Below are 21006 nucleotides of genomic sequence, written 5' to 3'. Positions count from 1 at the left end.
AAATTTTTCATGCCATTGCTTAGGAGCTTGTTTTAGTCCATAGAGAGATTTGTCTAATTTACACACCTTATTTTCTTGACCATGGATAACAAAACCCTCAGGTTGTTCCATGTAAATCTCTTCTTCAAGTTCACCGTTTAGGAAAGCGGTTTTTACATCCATTTGATGTACTACGAGGTTATAAAGGGTAACGAGAGAGAGTAGGACATGAATAGAGGTAATTCTAGTGACAGGGGAGAAGGTGTCAAAGAAATCTACGTTTTCTCTTTGTCTAAAGCCCTTTGCTACTAACATGGCTTTAAATTTGTTGACAGTCCTATCAGGTTTAAGTTTCCTCCTTAAGATCCATTTGCACCCTATTGCCTTACATCCTGGGGGGTAGATCTACTAAGTGCCAAGTTCTATTTAACTCAAGTGAGTCCATCTCATCATTTATGGCTTTTTGCCATGGGTTGGCATCTACTGGGGACACGGTAGCTCTTAGATCTTTAGGGTCTTCTTCTACATTGTAGGTCAGGAAATCATTTCCAAAATCTTTGGCGGTTCTAGCTCTTTTGCTTCTTTTAGAATCTGGGTCAGTTTCCTCTCTAGGGTTTGGATTTCTAACTAGGGTTATACCACTTGAATCAGAGCCCCCACTATTCCTTGATTTAAGGGGAAACCTATCTTCAAAGAAGTCAACATCATTTGATTCAATAATCACTTGGTTCACTAGATCATAGAACCTGTAGGCTTTACTATTTAAGGCATAACCTATAAAGACACACTCGTAAGCTCTACTAGCCAACTTTCTCCTTTTTGGGTCAGGAATCCTTACAAAGGCTAGACAACACCATGTTCTAAAGTAGGACAAGTTTGGTTTCTTATTCTTGAGAACTTCCTAAGGTGAAGTTTTATTTTTAGATTTCGAGATTTTATTTAGGACATAACACATGGTAAGGATGATTTCACCCCACCATTAAGACTCGACTCTTGAACTAAGTAAAATAGCAACTACTAGCTCAACTAAAGTTCTATTTTTCCTTTCGGCTTTTTTGTTCATTTAAGGAGAATAAGGCGCGGTCTTTTCGTGTATTATTCCATGTGAGTTAAAGAATTCATTAAAACTGTCCGAATCGTACTCGGTTCCCCTATCACTATGAAGTCTTTTAACTTTTCTATTAAACTGTTTCTTTATTTCAGAAACAAAAAGTTTGAAGGCATAAAAAACATCACTTTTGTTTTTCAGCAGGTATACAAAAGTAAAATCAGAGCAGTCTTCAATAAAAGTAATGAAATATCTTTTACTGTTCCTAGTCAATATGCCATCAAATTCACAGACATAAAAATGAATCAAATCTATAGGCTCGAAATTCCTAAGTATAAATTTATGCGGAGTTTTAGTAATTTTAGCATGACTACAATACTTGCATTTATCAAAATCATTCATGGATAACTTAGGTATCAGTTCTAGCCTAATCATGTTACTAATTAAATTCTTATTCACATGACGGAGTCTAGCATGCCAAATATTCATAGAACACAACATATACACAGAAGATTTCATTTTATTAAGGTCTAAGTTTAATTTGAACATTCCCTCAGCTGCATACCCTTTCCCTACAAATACATTATTTTTGGTAAGGGTATATAGGTCTGGCCCTATAGTTTGAGTAAACATGGTTTTGTTGAGGAGATAGTCCGAAACCAAATTCTTTCGTATCTCCGGAGTGTGCAGAACGTCCTTCAACATGAGGGTCTTCCTAGAGGTAAACTTCAGTTTCACCTCGCCGGTTCCAGTAATTTTCGTGGAGTGGTGATCTCCCAACAGAATATTCTTATCTTTAGTTTCAGTATAAGTTTTAAATAGACTAAGGTCGTGACAGACATGGCGCGTCGCGCCAATGTCTATCCACCACCCTTCACAACCACCAATCACATTTACTTCTGTGATCATGGCAACTAACGGTTCTTCTGTAAGGTTCGTCTGACTAGCAGGACGACGCCTGCTTCTACAGTTCCTAGCCATGTGCCTAGGTTTATTACAATTAAAGCAGAGGAACTGTACCATTTCTCCTGAAGAGGGTTTCTATTTTTTCTGTTGGTTCTGGTTGCTGGAGCCACGGTTCTGACCTTTCATCTTTGTCCCCTTAGGTTTTTGGTCAGGTTTTACCACGACAGAGGCGAATTTCCTAGGTACTATGTTCATCTCCTCCCTCTGGTCCTGCTTCCGGGCTTCCACCTCGATCCTTAGATGGGTTATAAGACTCTCCAAGGAGAACTCCTTAGTCTTATGCCTCAAAGTGTTCTTAAAATCCTTCCACAAATGGGGCAGTTTATCAATAATAACAACAACTTGGAATTGTTCGTCTAGAGACATACCTTCAGTAATTATCTCGTGGGATATCTTCTAGAGTTCATGGGATTAAGCCTTGACGGATTTGTCATCCGTCATTTGGAACTTGAGATAACGGCTAACCCCATATTTTTTTTGACTTGGCCTTCTCGATGTCATACTTCTTTTGTAGGGCATCCCAGGCCTCCTTTGCTGTCTTCATTGTACTATAGTAGTTACAGATCATCAGTCAAACCATTTAAAATGAAATTATTACATAGAAAGTCTTTCTCCTCTCAGTCAGCAACTTCTTTTATCTATTGTTCAGTTAGTTCTTCTAAAGGGATGATCGGCTTAGCGCTGGTACAAGCTTCGGCAACTTTCTTGATGGTGAGGAAGAACAACATCTTTTGCTTCCACCACTTGAAGTTCGCTCCTTCGAACCGGAATGGACTGTTGAGGTCAGATATCTCATTGTTGCTACTGAGGGCCATTCATGATGTGGAAACGTCTTAAAATTGTTGGAAACTGCCCTCAAAATGACGAACTGTAAACCGTCAAGGCAGGACGGTCAAGTGAAGAGAAAAACCTGTAAAATAGAAACTCGTTATAGGCTGAGTCGTGGAGCTCGCTCTCTTTAAGACGTTTCGCGGCTTTGCCCAAGTGTGCAGACAGGTTTGAAAATTGCCACGTCGTCCCCAGGATAAAACAACCAAATGAAAACCGATTGAAAATGCACTGTTTCCGACCGGAATGTACACCCTTTCTAAACTCACTGCTCGAAAAACTAAGATGGAGGAGGAGAGGAAATTGAAGTGGGAATTTAGAAAATAAATTCTCTGTCTTATGAACTGCTGAAGGCCCTGCCTTTTATAGGCCTTCAGCATTGAAACAGACCGTTTTAAAATTAATTAACAGATCGTTTTAAAAATTAATCAACGGACCATTTTAAAAATAATTAACGAACCGTTTTAAAAATAATCAATGGACCATTTTAAATATAATCAATGGACCGTTTTAAATATAAATTTAAACCCAACAGTTTTTCTAACCTTGAAAACATACGTTGATCGATGTGTGGTACAATTTTGCATTTATATACTTACATTGGATTATTCTTTTTTGTTTTTTTTTTACTATATAAGAAAAAATGAGATGCATGAGATTAAGTGCAACCAAGATAATCATTCCCATTTAAAAAAAAAAATGATGTAGCTTTGGGCTGTACCCATGTTTGTGCATCATAGACTCAACCTTGGCTCCATACCAATAAAAAATCAGCCACATGACTGATTTTTTAATCAAAAAATTGAATTATTATTATTTTTAATATATAAGGTGTTGAGTTTAGTCACTCCAAATAGAAGAAATACATAACACTTGAAACTAACTTATGATGCAGTAATCAAAATTATTAGAAACAAAGTGAATAAGTAAAAACTCAAAGAAAAAGAGATGGAGTCGAGATTTATAGTGGGTTGACCTAAAATGGTCTGTATCCACTATTAGTCATTATTATTGGATTGATTTCAATAACTCAGTACAATATTTATCAGAGAAGAATCAAAGATGAAGAAAAACCATGAAGCTTTTGAATACACAATCAGTTATTAGTTTTAATCTTCAGAGAATACTCTTATTATCACTTCCAAAATTATAGTACTCACTAGCTTCCAGTGTTTCCCAAGATAGAACTTGATTAACGATCAATTCTTCTTTTACAAAGAAAGCTCAAACCCGACATCTCCAATTTTAATCTCTTAAATGTTTCTGCTCCTCTCAGAATGATCCCCCAGTCCTTTTGATTATCAAATAATATAGTCACGTCTTTTCCCCAACTTATAGTGCACATTCAACTAACTCAAGACTGAAATTAGTTACTGATCATGTGATGTGATAACATCTCTTGCAATTAGTTGCTGATGTCACCCACTTTTATAAAGGGCAAGATAGATAATTAAGCAATCATGAAAAATAACAATTCTCCATCTTGGTAGCTTTAAGTCTTCAATTATTGATTTCTCAACCCAAACAATAGTGACTTTTTTTCTCAATTTTTCATTAAGAGCATATCTTGAAAGTTTTAAGACAACTCTTAAATCTACCTAAAGGTAAAGCTTTGGTAAAAGTATCAGTCAGTTTTTTAAGAAAATGATAATGAATGTCAATACACTTTATCCTGTTATGAAAATTTTGGTTTTTTGAAAAGTAGACAACACTTTGACCGTCATAGTAAACTTTAACAACATGTTCATCATGAATAAGTTCATTTGTTAACTCCTTAACCAAATAGCTTCCTTAATAGCATTAGTGCCTGCAATATATTCAAATTCTATTGTAGACAGTGCTACAATTGACTGCAATGATGTTTTTCAGCTAACCAAGTTACCAAAATAAGAGAAAATATTAATAGACAATGATCTTCTCTTATCACAATCTGCAACATAATCAGCATCCACATATCATTCTAAGTGACTTTGATTGAAATCAAAATGAGTATGCAATAGTCCAACAGAAACAATAGATTTGACATACCTCTGGATCCAATTTAAAACATTCCAATGGATCTTTCCAAGATTACTCGTGAACCTACTTACCACAATCAAAGCACGGGGTAAACTGGGGTCTAGTGCATACCATGAGATACATCAAACTATCAACAACATCGTGTAAGGCACCTTAGACATAACTGACTTTTCTTCTTTAGTATTAGGTGACCGTGCTTCAAATAGTTTGAAGTGTTTAGCTAAAGAAGTTGTAACTCCTCTATATTGAGCCATGTTAAACTTAACAAACATCTTAGAAGAGTAGGATTCTTGAGATAGAAACAATTATCCTTTTGATCTATCTTTTTTTTTTTTTTTTTTTTTTTTTTTTTTTTTATATCAATTCCTATAATCCTCTTAGCTTGACCCAACTTTTTCATATCAAAATTTCCTTTCAATTGAAATTTCAATTTCTCTATTTCATTCTTAGTTTAACTTGTTATCAACATATCATTCACATAAAGCAATAAGAAAACAAAAGAGTAACTTTCATCATGCTTATAGTAGACATAATGGTCTAACATACTTCTAGAGAAACTACATGAAACAATAAATGAATCAAACTTTAAATACCATTACCTTGGAGATTGTTAAGGCCATAGAATTATTTATTTAATAAGCATACCTTATTTCCTGTCTTCCTATCAACAAACCCAGTCGGTTGATTCATGTAAATTGTTTTTTCAACATCCATATGGAGGAAAGCTGTCTTAACATCAAGTTATTCTGACTTAAGATCAAAAGCAACAGTTAAAGAGAGCAATATTCTAATTGTGGTATGCATTACTACTGATGAGAATATTTCTTCATAATCAATACCTTAAGTTTGGTTAAAACCCTTTGCAACTGATCTTGCTTTATATCTTAGTAATATTTTAAATTTGGGTAAAATCCTTCGTAACTGATCTTGCTTTATATCTTAGTGATTCTTTATTATTAATGCTAGGCTTTAAATTATATATCCATTTACATCCTACTAATTTCTAATTGGTAGGTTTATCCACTAAGGTCCATCTATTATTCTTATATAAAGATTCCATTTGTTCTTGCATAGCCTCTATCCATTTATCACTATTAGGTGAGTTAATAGCTTCCTTATATGAAATGGGTTCATAATCAATTTCATTGATTTCAACATTAGAGCATAATAAGCAACATTAGCAAAAGCATACCCTTAAGGCAGTTTGATTTCCTTCCTTTATCTATCTCTGATTAATTGATAAGATTGTAGATCTTCAAACTGTATAGTGGACATAGCTTGGTTGATTTCAGCTTCTGATGTAGTTTGTTCTTAATACTCATTGTGAGTTGACAAATCATCATTGTCTTGATGAGTTACATTGCTCTCAATGCTAGAAGTTCCACTTTGATCAATACTTTCTTCGGAAATGGTTCTTCTTTCTTAATTTGGAGAAGATCTTAGTTCTATTTCAAAGGATATTTTCTTCTTCTTACTCTTTGAGGTTTTAGCAAGAGCATCAGGACTCATAGCCATTTTTTATTCATAAAAAATGACATCATGACTAATAAATAGCTTCTCATTTCCTCTTTCCAGATTTCAAGTCCGTGATACCCGAAGATCGATTTCTCAGCTCAATGATCAAATTTTCCTTATTTGGAATGTGCATAAGCTACAAATTCAAATGCACTCAAATTGGACAAATCAGGTGGATTGCTTGTTCACATTTCCATTAGAGTTTTAATTTTGATAGCTGACGAGCTGAAAGTTGTCGAGGCTTTCAAATGGGTCAAATAATTGTTCCATTGACTACTCTAGTTTCATAGTATTAAGGTAGTAACGAGTTGATCCATAGAAAACTAGTCAATTTTCCTTTCAATTCACTTGTTGTTTGGTGATTATGGGGTTTTTTTTGATGAATTGGTTTTGATTGCAATAAATAGAAATGCAGTGTCAACAAATAAACACAAATTGGATGTTAATTAGATTAAAATTACCAATGAAACAAAACCTAGCTCAGGGTAAATTGGGATTATTCTTAGTTTGCTGCTCAATCATCGATTTGTTACACAAGTGCTATGCAATTTATTGGTTTAAGCTTAGCCATTCACTTCTAGAAAAGCTAGAAGAATGTCCAACTAATCAAATCAATTCTTGTGTCTAAAGGAAAAACCTCCTAACATTGCGAACTAATTAGCATTAAGATCTTAGACAATTACTAAGACGGTTGAAATAAGTAGAAAAAGCCTAATTAAATATTCAATATGAATTTCTCCTAAGTTAGATAGATAAATGCTATTCGATTGGGAAAAGCTAAATCAATATACGACTCCAACTTAACTCTTGCTACTTGGCGATCTAAGAACCTAATGATTAGGTATTAAATGTAGATCTATAACGATAATTAAACATGCTTGACTAATTTGCCAGATATTCTCAAACACATTTTTTCATTTGAATAAGAACGAGGAAAGGATTCAATAATCCATAAAATAGCAAGACAAAAATAGTTCATAATCTCATGAGTTCACAAATCAAGAAATAAAACCCTAAATTTCGAGCTAGATAATAGTACCTTAGCCTCGATACATGCTTAAATCCACCAAATAACGATCTAGAGAGGTCTCAATTGAGTGGGAAAGATGGAATATAGAGGAGAGAAGAGAAAAGTAGTGAGAGACTTGTCTAAAAAATCGTCCTCCAACATGCAGGCAGCTAGGGTAATTTAAAGAAAATTCGTGATAATGCCATGATACTCCATGAAATGCAGGCCTCGGGTCTCCGTCAAATTCCGTAACACCGTCGTGCTACTCCAAAATTGATGCTACTAGAAAAATCATTGAGTGTTGGCACCACTGCGTTTCCAGGGGAATTTTAATTACTTTTGCTCATTTGAAGCCCGGGTTGACCTTTTAAACTTCCACGTAAGCTTGTTTTGTTTTAGAATTGGCGCTAAGAGCCGGATCTATCTAAGTTATGCTCAATGCCATTAAAATCAAAGAATAAACATGTGAAGTACGAGAACAATCCCAAATTAAGAAGAATGGGATAGTACATTTTAGGCGCTACCAATAACAGAAGAAGGACTTCTGTTTATCAAATAGGCTGCAGTAACAACAACCTCTCCCTAAAATTTCTTGTCAAGATTAGCATGAAAAATAAGACATCTCACTCGTTCTAGCAACCTTCTGTTCATTCTTTCTGCAAGACCAATTCTGTTGTGGTGTTCCCTTAATAGTGAGGTATCTTTCAATTCCTTCCTTTTCACACTGCAAGAAAATAAAATGAAAAAAATAAAAGAATTTTTTTCCATGCTAGCCATCATTACAAAACATGATTAATTAGTTTTTTTTTTTAATTTTTTTTTTAAAAAGATAACCTAAATTTAGGTGTGTTAAGGTGGAATAACCAAAATTCTAAAAGCAATAAAAATTAACATTTTACTCATATTAGAAAATACCAACTACTTAGTCGAATGTAATTTTGCAATCTTATGACTTTTCTTGAAATCGCAGTTCAGAGTCTCATCAATTCATGATGGGTAAGACCCTTAATCATGAATAAGCAATTTAACATTAGTTGGTGCTTTGTGACGTAAATAAAATGTTAAATTTTCATTGTTTTTCGAATCCGATTTTTTTTACATTAGTGCAACCAAATTTAGGTCATCTATAAAAAAATCTCATTGGACAATCTCAATGATCATAATTCACAAATACACAAGCTTCTTTGATATGAAAAAAAAAAAAAAAAAAAAAAAACCTCTTCAACTCATAAATTCGTATTTTCTTCTTCTTGTCTCCATAAAATTGGACGGAGGTAAACAAATTCAACTTGATCAGAAGCCCACATTTCTCTAATTCGTAATAAGCAATCAAATTACTTTTAGTATGAATAAATTACAAAAACATAATTATGTAGACAGAAGAAACAAGCAAATGTTAGATTTCTATTTGTTTCAATTGGTTCCGGATTTTTATAAACAAAAAATAGTGAAGGATATTTATTGATATACTTGACAAAAGTTCATAAATTAAATTGATACAAATCATAAAGTTTAAATGTATAAATTTGATTATTTTTCATAGGGGTGTTAAAAAAATCGAACAATCCGAACTATCCGGACTACCCAACTCAAATTATAAAGATTGGGTTGGGTTAGTTTTGTTCTTGGATTAGGTTGGGTTGAACTTTTTCTATTTTTATTGGGTTGAGTTGGGTCTAGGGTTGTTAAAAGAAAATCGAGTTGACTCAACCCAACCCGAATTATATATACAATAATAAAATGAATGTATATACTTCTCTTGATTAAAGTTTGACTACTTTTTAGAATAATTTTAATAAATTTTTTTTAAAAATTGTTATGATGTTTATCTTCGTTTAAAATTTGTAATAAATATCATAGATATTTTCTATTTAACCTTTGAATTTTGTGAGATTTTAATGATGTAGGTAAATTTACGTATTTTAATTAATTAGAAAAAATAATTTATAAACTGACAATCTAATCTAACCCGAAATTTAAGGGTTGGATTGGAGACTTTATTTGGTTATTTTGGATTGCCAACCCAATCAACCCAGATTTTTGCCAAAAAAGACGCTACCCAACCTTATCCAACCAACGTACGCCTTATTTTCCATTACTTTCGTTTTAGCTATAGGGCCAATTTCCTATTTTAAACCCAATCTTCAGTCCAAAAATCCAAAATTGTCCACCTAATTCTCACGAAAAGCCCAGCCCAAAATTTTCCCCAATCACCTAGGGTTTATCCATAACCATTTCTCTTCTTAAGCTCTAGCTCTCTCCCCTTGCGGCGGCCGGCGATCATCTCCTCATCTTCTCCGTGGAACACTCCGTTTCAACAACATGGTAAGTAGACCAGTCTTCAATTCCAGAAATATGTACAGGATGATAGTTTAATCGATAAGTTTTTGGATGAAATTAATGTGTTCTATGGGTTTGACAGGCGAGAGGTTTGAAGAAACACTTGAAGAGGCTGAATGCTCCGAAGCATTGGATGCTGGACAAACTTGGTGGTGCATTTGTGAGTGAATTTTTCTAGTCTTTGTTTTTGTTTACTTTTATTTCTGTCGTTTTGATGATGAATCCCATTTGTAGGCCCCCAAACCTTCATCAGGACCTCATAAATCAAGGGAATGTCTCCCATTAATCCTCATATTACGAAACCGATTGAAATATGCTCTCACATACCGTGAGGTTATTGCCATTTTGATGCAACGCCATGTTTTAGTTGATGCCAAGGTCAGGACTGATAAGACCTATCCGGCTGGCTTCATGGGTATGCTCATCTCATCTCAAACTCAATATTAGTTTTGTTTGAATAATTGTTGGCTGTTACATTCTTCTTCTATCATCTAAATTTGTGTTTTAAGATTATGGGGTGTTTTGACTTTTGCTTTCTTCCAACATTTTCCTTAATGGAACTCAACAACAATTTCCAATCCATCCTTTTACCATCAAAACTACTGTATCTCATACAAATGGGGAATGCATCTAACTGTATCACCGAACTTACCATTTGCTGCAAACAAGACACTAACAGTCACTTGTTATTGCATAGAAGTTGTTTGCTTGAAACTGCTCTGTCTCCTAGTTGTTGTATGGTATGCGTTCTGTTTAATATTTTTATAGGCTTGACACCTCTTTTTGTTCTAGATGTTGTGTCCATTCCCAAAACAAACGAGAGTTTCCGGCTTCTTTACGACACAAAAGGTCGTTTTCGTCTTCACTCAATCAGGGATGAGGAGGCTAAGGTTTGCTATTTTACTTATTATTGTTTGTTACAACAATCCTGTTTATAGAATCAGATTGAATGTATGCTGCTCAGGAAAATATCATCTTCAAACCATTCTGAATTTTTCTATGACTTCTGCAAGTCTGCTGTTTTCCACCCTCGCTTAATATCTGTTAGGCCATTGATTATCCATCAATATAAGACGAGACAAGTTGTTACATGGAAATGATGTATGTTTTAGGAATCTTGGCATTGAAGGGTGCGGATGGGTGAGAGAAAGGGGAGGTTGTTAGTATCAATAGAAGGGAGTAGTAGTATAAATGTATAATGGGAGGGGGTCTGATCTTTTTCATTTTATGCTCTTGGTATCAGAGTACTTGTATTGTTTTGGGCAAGTTTCCTTTTCAATATCAATACATAGTAAGGGTGATCCTTACAATGTCAGTTGATATGGTCTTTTGCAGTTCAAGCTCTGTAAGGTTCGCTCAGTGCAGTTTGGGCAGAAGGGAATCCCTTATCTGAACACTTATGATGGACGTACAATCCGTTACCCTGATCCACTCATCAAGGCAAACGACACCATCAAGTTGGACCTTGAATCAAACAAAATCGCTGATTTCATTAAGTTCGATGTAGGAAATGTTGTGATGGTGACTGGTGGAAGAAACAGAGGTCGAGTGGGAGTAATTAAGAACAGAGAGAAGCACAAGGGAAGCTTTGAGACAATTCACATTCAGGATGCAACCGGGCACGAATTTGCCACTCGGTTGGGCAATGTGTTTACAATCGGGAAGGGGACGAAGCCATGGGTGTCCCTCCCCAAGGGCAAAGGTATCAAACTATCTATCATCGAAGAAGCCAGGAAGAGGCTTGCAAGCCAAGCAGCAGTTACCGCTTAAGAGTTGAGTTAATACTAAATTGTAGACATGAGTTTTTCTAATCGTTTTTGATAGACATATTTCTTTCTCGAATTTTGCTATCTTATTATTTATGTCCAAGCTTGTCTTTTGAGACAAATTTTTTCTTCCAGAAATATTGGTGAGGTCGTTGCTTTGATTTTGTTGTTAAAAAAACACAGGTAGCTGATTTAATAGTTGTGTTGTGACTCTGCCTTATAGCCTTAATTGTTATCTATAGTCAAATTTCTCAACATTTTTGCATGGATAGAAATATTAGTAATTAGGGTAAAATACACTTTTAGTTTATAAGGTTTTGAGGATAGTGGCTATTTAGTCGTCCTTGAAGTTTCAAACTAAATATTTTTAATACTTGAGGTTTGGAAAATATTTTGTGATGGTCCTTAAGTTGATTTGATTGTTAGTTGAGTTGGCAAATTTTTACTCTTTTAAAAGGTATTCTTCTGTATTAGGTGATTTTTTTGGTCTAGCCCTTTAGTTTTTCTCCCTTTCTATCTCACCTCCACCCTCTGAAATTGCTCATCTTCCCTTCTTGAAGAATCTACAAATCATGGAACCATGTATGATGTGGGTGGGAAATCTGAATGTTAATATTTCAGTGAAAGCATTTGGATTGAAAGTGAAAGTTGGATTGTGCTATTAAGTTGAAAAGCAATAGATGTCTGATTTACAATGAAATTTTTTGAGTCATTGGTTGGACACCCATTTGATAATGTTTCCTGTATTGTTTTATTATTGATTTACAAAAAATCAATTATTTCTCTTCTATTATGTTGTCTGATTCTGCTGCCCCATGTTGATTTTGGAATGAAATTTTTCGGTTTAGATGCAATGTCCAACTGTAATAGTCATTAGTTGAAAACAAACTTAGGGTGTTCGTGATAATGATTCACATACGACCACGTTAAACAAACATAATATACAATTGCTCTTTCAATTTTCCTATTCAAATTTGTGAAAGAACGACATGAGTTTTCGATCAACCGTAGAAAAATTTCAAATTGACAATGAAAAAAATTGAAAGAAAGAGAAAAATTATTATAGCTAAATTGAGAGAGTTATCTAATCCCAAAAACGAACCTGGCAGGAAACGTGCCTATGGAGGCCCGGTTGGCCTTCTTCGGCCTCGGCTTGATACCAACGAAGGTCTACAAGGCCCACGTGGCCATGAGTCCTGCTTGGCTTCAGAGGCCAAGGTCAAGGCGTAAACCCCTCAAGAGAGAGGCCAATATGGATTGGTGTGAAACATCACGTTCGATTTTTCAAATAGGGAAAGAAAATAGAGTCCTTATATTAAAAATAAGAGCAACACTATCTAGCAAAAGGTAAACTTGACTTCTCCCTAAAAATTACTTGGCCTGACATTTGTGCAAAATAATGAGTGAAGCATCGGAGTTGGCAAACACCACACTAGTATGTTAGTTTTTTTTATTGTTTTGTAGGTAACCTCTTCTCCAAGTTATGAATTTACCGTTGTCGGTGAAGGAATTGGAATTCCCGCAGTGGAAGTGTACAAATGCATTCGTGTCTTAGTTTTTCGTTTTTTTTTTTACAGAACTTAAGAAAACAGAGGAGATGATACCATGGATAAATGTACATAAATCTAAGGATACTTTCTATAGAATATAACAAAAAAAAAAAAAAGAAAAAAAAAAGGAAGACAGTATACTAACCTTTGGAGAACCTTTCTTCACGTTTCCTCTCCGGTGAGACTACAAACGGATCACCTCCGCTTCTCACAAACTCAACAACACAACAAGATCTGGAATATAGCAAAATTCTTTGGACACCACCACAAGTTTTACCTTCTTATTCTCAAGGTGAGAATCAAGGAAAGTTTGGTAGATATCCTTGTTAATTTTGGTGAAAGGGAAAGAGAGATCTTCTTGAGAGAGTTTTAGCAGAGAAAGGAGATGAAGTTCTTGCAGAAATTTTCACGTAATGAATCTATCCTCCTCTTTCAACTTATCTACACACATATGAGAGATAACTCCCACATTGTGAAAAAATAACTCCATGGGAGTTATTAATTTGGATTTCAAAAATTCAAATTTAATTTAATTGTAATATATTAATATAATTAAATGCAACCACATATTATATCCCATTTAGTATAACCTATAATTTATATTCTCTCACAAAAACTACAGTATCAATATGAATCATATTCATATTAATTTTAACCTATAGTTTATATATGAATCATATTCATATAATTAGTATTTGAATCATATTCAAATATTTATTTCTCTCATTAAACTTTATATTATAATATATCAACATACATTATATTAATTGTAATATTTATTTCTCACATTAAACTTTATATTATAATGTATCAACATACATTATATTAATTATATCTCATACGATTAATTTCCTTTAATTAATTTGAACAATTCAAATAAATCCAAAATTAATGTGGTTCTCATTAATCCTAGTTAACAAAGGGACCTTATAGACCTACAAATTGAAGCTCTAATGATATGAGATTAATTAATTAAATTAATCTCCATTCATTAACTGTCGGTTATTCCATTAATGACTAATAACTACACTCTTCGCACTGTAGATATATTTATATGCATATTGGATATAACCAATCAACAATGCATTGACCATTCACAAATTAATCGTAAGTACACTTGGGCAAGAATTACCGTTTTACCCCTGGTGTTACATATAACTCCTTAAGTACCACTAATCCCTCTAATGAACAATTCGTTATAGTCCAACTATAACTGAACCCCTTTCGGGCCAAGAGAGGGTAAGATGCCTCATTATTTAATACTCGGAATTAGCTCTTAAGGAACAATTTATCTACTTTCCCTAACAACGGCAAGTAGTGATTCCTTCTTGTGTAAATTTATTCAAGCTATCCAATCAGATGAAGCCCCAAAATGGCGAATTTGACCACCCATACAGATCAAAGGACCGCCCTCATAGGTAGGGAGTTCACAACTAATTCAGGATTAAGGTCAAGTCACCTATGGTCATTCAGGTGAAATGTAAAACTCTTCTAGTAACGACGTTATAAAGAGAGACTAATCATTTCGTGGTCCGGTTTATACAAACTCTTTGTATAGGATATCCCGCTCACATGTCTTCACATGAATGTTTAGGATCAGATTATTTGTATCACTTTATAAAAATTGTAACTATCACAAAGCAAGCCATATACGTAGTGTCACCAAGATAAGATACCCAGCCTTATCCATTTACTACAGACCGTTCAGGTTGTTATTTAAATATGATCCACATGTATGTCACCATATACACTACATCGAATAACCTTGGATCTTAGTTTATTGATTTTCGATTAATACAACTAAATGTCAAATAAAATAACACTTATTTTATTAAATAAATAATCTATTTGTACAAATAAAGCTTACAAACTATAAGACCATGGAATTTAGGGCATCAACTCATGAGTGAAAGTTAAGTGAGTTTATTTGGCCAGATTTTGCCATCAACCGTTGGCATTGTTTGTAAGGAACATGTGTTATCTAAAAAAAAAAATTTAATACATTGATGAAACAAGGGAAGAATGAGTCGACAAGAGAACAGTGATTCTGACCAAAAAAAGGTATCCCCGAAGAACTGTCAGACGATCAGAAATAATCAGTCCATTCGAAGCCCGCCTCGACCTCAGCCACCGAAGGTAGAGGAAGAGGAGAAGATTGTGGCTCTGGAAAAGAAGATTAACGACATGGACAGTAATTTGGGACAGATTCTGAAATTTTGGACGTCGACTCTAGCAAGAAGCAAGATTATTCGTAGGAAGAAGGGAAAAACCTTCTAAAGGAATACTAAAAAAAGTTGCGGATTGGGGATAGAAGCAACGTAGGAAATGGCGGAAGCGTATCAAGGAGATGTATAGGCGAAATAAGTCCTTGTCCTCTATGAGATGAGGTCGAGACGAGAAGATCCATGGCCGAGGTGGAAGGCAGTAGAACGAAAAGTCGTATGGCCCTAGGGATTGACCTACGGGAAATAACTATAGAGAAAAAACGCACAAGGGATGAGGTCGAGGTTAAGGCCGAGGCACACCCATGGAGGGAAGAACTTTATAAAATTCAGAAGGAGAAAGGAAACATTCAAGAGGACATCCAAAAAACGAAGGAAACAGACGCAGTCGATCTCGAGGCCTTGATCGAGCAGGTTGACCTGCTTTTTTCTAATGAGATAATGAAAGAAGCACTACCACCAAAATTCAAGGTCCCAAGCATCAAATTGTACGAAAGTAAATTTGACACTGACACACGGAGTCACTCAAGTCTCCAGCAAAAACAAAACTCGAAAGGAGAGACTAGGGGTGCAAGCAATAATCGGTGGAACCACTCAACCCGTGCAAACCGTCGAAATTGTCAGTGGTAGGTTACTAAGACTGTAACTCGATTAGGGGTGCAAGCAGGAGCCGATGAAGCTATCCAAAACGGTCGAAATCGCTGGCAGTTCGGTTATCGAATCGGTGGTGTATGTCGGTGACGAGTTAACTTGGTTGGAACCTGAATAGTGGCGGTTCGGTGTTGGTGCACCATAATTTATATTTTCTAATTCTGAAATATAAGATTTCCTCTAAAATTTCAAAAATAAAATAAAACAAAATATATAATTCTAATCTTATTTATTCCTATATTAATTCTTTTTTAAAAAAGTATTTAATCTTTTAATGCTATCATGTCGATCTTCAATCATGTTTGGAGAAAGTTTCCGTCATGGAAGAAGGTTTGAAACTGAAATTACATTAAAAATCTTTAATTATTATTAATATTATTACTGTTATTCCGACAATTATTGTTATATTGTAGATTTTAAATTATGCTATGAGCTTAAAGAAAGTCAAGAAGCTCCTAAATGAAGAGTCAAAGACTAAGGATTAAAGAATTGAACTTACATTGAAGACTGAAGAGTCCGGAAGAACGAAGACTTACTATTTTTTATTTAATTTAATTTGTTTTTCAATCATTCATTAAAATTATCGAACTCTCATCTTTAGAATTCAATTACTTACTTAATTATTCAACATTTTTTTTATATTTCATGAATATTTTTATTTCATATGATGAAAAGGATAGTTAGATGTTAATTTTCTTTTAATTTAAGGGTTTTTTTTAATTAAATAGTTAAATAATTGAATCAATTGATAAAATATTCTATTATTCTTAACCAAAGAAGAGAAAACAATGGATGAATTCTCCCCAAAGAAAGAAATTTATTAATTATTAAGAAATAATTGGGAAATGGAAAAGGATATTGGAATGTAAAGAACATAAATTGTAAAAATAACTATCAATAAAATAATATATAGTTTTATTTTTATTTACATATAAATAATAGTATAGTATTAGGTAATTAGTATAACAACCAACATGTCAACACAACAGAAAGTCAGGAAGAAGGGAACTCACAGGAAAAAAAACAAACGCTAAAACGTGAATGCGCACACGTGGGTCAACCGACTCGTTTGTGACCTACGTGGCTAACTGACGTTGACCCACACGAATTGACCAGTTTGACGGTTCGATCGGTGCGATTTTCACTTGAAAACTGACTCGACTCAGTTTTCTTTCTTCTCTTTATTATTTGGGTGGTTTAGTTCTAGTTTTGCCCCCAGACCGAGCCGAATAGTCACTTCCCCTAGAAGAGACAAAGGGAAGTACTGCCTTTTCCATGAGGACCATGTGCTACTAATTAAATGATGAGATTGAGGAATTAATACGCAATGGGTATTTAAAAGAATTTTTAGGAAAAACATCTCAGAGAACAAGACAAAGGAAAGATCACAACGAACAGAGTCAGAATGAAAATGATCCATAAACATCTAGGGAAATCAAAACAAAATTTGATGAACCAATTGGATGGGAAACAAAGCGGAAAAGAATAGCCAAAGCACGAGAAGCTTGGGATAATCAAAGATAAATAATATTTTCTCAATACAGACAAGAGGAAACAGTCTTACAGTAGGCTTCACTAAAGATGAGGCAAAAATGCTACATCAACCACACAATGATTCCCTGGTGGTAGCTTTGACGATAGCAAACGTAAAGGTACATCGAGTCTTGATTGTTGGAGAGAGCTCAATAGATGTACTATCACTCAATGCATTCAAAGCCATGAATATAGGAAAAGAAAGTTTGAAACCCCAACAATTACTTCTAGTAGGGTTTGAAGGAGAAAAGGTAAATCCAGAGGGAAATGTCAACTTCCTTTGACGTTTGGAGAAGGAAATTGCATGGTAACCAAATTCGTAAATTTCCTGGTGGTAGATAGAGTTTCTACTTACAATGCAATTTTGGGTAGACCTACATTGCATGAGTTAAAAGCTGTCCCAATATATACCATTAAATCGTGAAATTTTCAACAACAGAAGGGATAGAAATCGTAAAAAAAGAACAAATAATGGCTAGAAAATACTACTACACCACCTTGAAAGAACTAAAAACAACAAAATAGTTGTACTCAGTGGAAGTAAGAGAGGTCGACCTGAACCTTAGAGGCCGAGGCTAACCCCAAAGCTCACAATTTCTTTCATGCTTGTTTGATAGTTTTTCTTTTCATTTTCAAATAATTTTAAGATTGGAAATTTTTCCTTTATTAATAAAAGGAGCGTTTTGGTGTAATTTTGGTAATTCATTAAAATAACGGAGTTCGAGAAAAAGAAAGGAAGGGCAAAAAGGGTTTGTCCCTTCCTCGGGCACTTTAGACTGAGGATGAGGCCAAGTTCGAGTTTAATCCTTTCCCTTTTAGAATTTTTGATGAGGCCAAGTTCGAGTTTAATCCTTTCCCTTTTAGAATTTTTGCTCCAAACTTATTTGTTCTCCTTAGAAAGCAATGTGTATTGGGATAAAAAAAAACCCAAAAGAAAAAGGGTCATGCCTGAAGCTGAGGCCCGAGGCATATTCCATTCTTTATAAAAACGACCCAAACACTTTTAAGGGGAGCACAAGAAATAGCCAAAAAAATAAAAAAAATAAATTTCATTACCAGAGAAGAAAAATAGCCTTGAAGGCTTACAATGCATAACACACACACACACACACACACACACATATATATATATATATATATATATATATAATGCACATTGACCAAAAAAGATAAAAGATAAACTTGCAGCATGGAAGAAAAGGTAGATTTGCAGGCTAGAAATATAAATCAAGCATTCTCCTAGCCCAAGTTAGTTTCCATGTCACCATCTCCAGCACCCCCACTACCATCAGAATCATCCGACAATGGGGGAAGATTGGAGTTATCCCTGTTGGGGTTGGTGCCCTAAATCTCGTAGGGTCCTGTAGTTTGTAAACACATGTATGTAAATACATGTATGAACAAACGCTTTGTGATTTATAATATGAGATATTTTATTCACTTCAGTCTATGAAATATGAGATATTTTAGTTGCATTAACTACAAACCAATAAACTAAGATCATTGGTTATCGTTGTTGAAGGAAATCGAATTCGAGATTTCCATGAGCAGCGAAGAAAAGATTATTCCAAATCACAATCATGAATGAACATTACATTTACAGTCGAATACAAAACACGTGGTTATGCAATTAATATAGAAATTACAGCATGAGTACTCAAATGAACAAAGAGAAAACTCTATGAACATTTGAAGATGCATCTCCACGCTTCTTTGCGCACGACCGCCCGAACAATAGCAACCTCGAACGCTCAATCTACACGACCGCAACACAGCACGAACACTTTGTGCTCGTCCTCAATGATCATTTCGGCCACGAACTCCTCAGCAACAGCACAAACGACCTCCACAGCAACTTGATGGTGTCGAGTTGAGTATTAACAGTAACCTCAAACACTCGATCTACACGATCACAACACAGCGCGAACACTTCGCGCTCGTCCTCAACGATCGCCTCGGCCACAAACTCCTCAACAACAACATGAATGGCCTCCACAGCACCTCGACGGTGTAGAGTTGAGTATGACACCACCAATAAGGCTACCTTGGTATTCTCGGTGTGAGAATCCATAGGGTGGGCTCTGTTCGGACTTAGTATAAGCCAGACAAAAAAGGAATCACTGATCGTGTACACGACTGGGCAAGTGGGAGATGGCGGAGACCTATCGTATAGATTGTTGCCCAATGTTTAGCTAAAGCTATGAAATCGTCTAGCAAAAGCTATGTGATTGTTTAGCTCGGTCTGTCGCCTACAAACACTACACGATCGTTTACTTTGGGCAAGCGATCATCTAGCAAAAGTTATGCGATCGTTTGGTAAATACTGTACGATCATTTAGCTCGCCATTGCACGATCGTTTAGTTAGCCCAAGCTATCATTTAGTAAATCTATATTTACTTGAAGACTACCATGAGATCCTTTTTGTCGAGAGAAATCTCAGAAAACTTTTTATGAAAAACTTTTCAACAGTTTATAAATCTTGCTAAAATTAGGAAAACCATTTTCCTTTTATCTCACGATTACTATGAAAATCCAATAACCACCCACTCAATTGGTTATTAAAGAAAAAGAATTAATTATCCAATAATTAATATTATTATAAATATAAATGGTAACCAACTTATCATATTTTATTTATAACCTATAGTTTTAATATTTCATCTCATGAAACATATAAACCATAGTTCTTTTTCTATTCCATGGTACTTAATGTAAATCTCATTTACATCAATCCTCCACTAGATGTATCTCATACATCATGCCGATTATATCATATATAATCAAAATACCTCTTGTCAATTTGAACATTTCAAATCAACACTAATAACTTCAACTGAATCCATTGAGCTAGGAGACCTTATGGACCAGTAGCTCAAAGCTCCAATGGTACGTGAATAACTGACTAAACTTTTTAGTCATGGGATCCACCATCCGTTAACTTCAGGCACTCCACTAAAGATAGACAGCTGAACTCTCTTTACCATAGATATATTATGTGTCCATCTTAACCAATCAACAGTGCGACAACCTTTCACAGATCTCTGGGCCAATAACCGTTATGCCCCTGTAGTTACATTTATCTGCTTAAGTATCACTGATCCCTCTAATGAACATAAGTCATAGTCCTACTATGACTGAGTCTTCTCTTCCAAAGAAAAGTTGTGGCCACTATGTTCAAGCTTCGGAATCAGCCCTCGAGGAAGCAATCTCTCTACTTATTCCTGCTTCGGGAAAGGAGTGAATTCCATCTTGTGGATTAAGTTCCCAGCTCTCAGATCAGACAAGTTCCCAAAAAGGTAGACATGTTGAGTTGACAATCTGGCTTGGCCACTCTCACCCATACTAATCAAAGGATCACCCTCAAAGGCAGGAGTTTCCAAAATACTCAAAATTGAGGTCGTGTCCCCTATGGTCGTTTAGGTGAGATGTAAGTTTCTAGTATCAACGACGTTATATATAGAGTCTAGTCATCTCATGGTCCAGGTCTTATACATACTCTTTGTATAGGACACCCCTGCTCGCATGTCTCCACAGGAATGGTTAGGATCTACCATTTGCAGTAGTTTACAATACTTGCAA

At 34.9% G+C, this 21006-nt stretch overlaps 1 protein-coding gene across 1 annotated transcript; it reads left to right on the top strand.

Annotated features, from left to right (window-relative positions):
• Positions 1 to 9461: 9461 nt before the first annotated feature.
• Positions 9462 to 11725, top strand: LOC120082233 (small ribosomal subunit protein eS4x-like). Its single transcript, XM_039037509.2, has 5 exons — positions 9462 to 9689; positions 9787 to 9864; positions 9939 to 10119; positions 10497 to 10594; positions 11040 to 11725. The coding sequence occupies exons 1-5, from the start codon at positions 9687 to 9689 to the stop codon at positions 11472 to 11474; spliced, it is 795 nt and encodes a 264-aa protein (XP_038893437.1). The 5' UTR covers positions 9462 to 9686; the 3' UTR covers positions 11475 to 11725.
• Positions 11726 to 21006: the final 9281 nt, after the last annotated feature.

This window comes from Benincasa hispida, chromosome 7, assembly GCF_027475165.1.
Source record: "Benincasa hispida cultivar pf3 chromosome 7, pf3_genome.v1.1, whole genome shotgun sequence".
NCBI classification, from domain to species: domain Eukaryota; kingdom Viridiplantae; phylum Streptophyta; class Magnoliopsida; order Cucurbitales; family Cucurbitaceae; genus Benincasa; species Benincasa hispida.
The sequence above is the reverse complement of the archived record's forward strand: the minus strand, read 5'-3'. Positions and strand labels throughout refer to the sequence as shown.

Excerpts from the sequence above, each read along its gene's own strand:
- LOC120082233 (XM_039037509.2), top strand. Across the intron at positions 9,865-9,938 it reads ACAAACTTGGTGGTGCATTT|GCCCCCAAACCTTCATCAGG; the intron begins GTGAGTGAATTT and ends TCCCATTTGTAG. Across the intron at positions 10,595-11,039 it reads TCAGGGATGAGGAGGCTAAG|TTCAAGCTCTGTAAGGTTCG; the intron begins GTTTGCTATTTT and ends GGTCTTTTGCAG.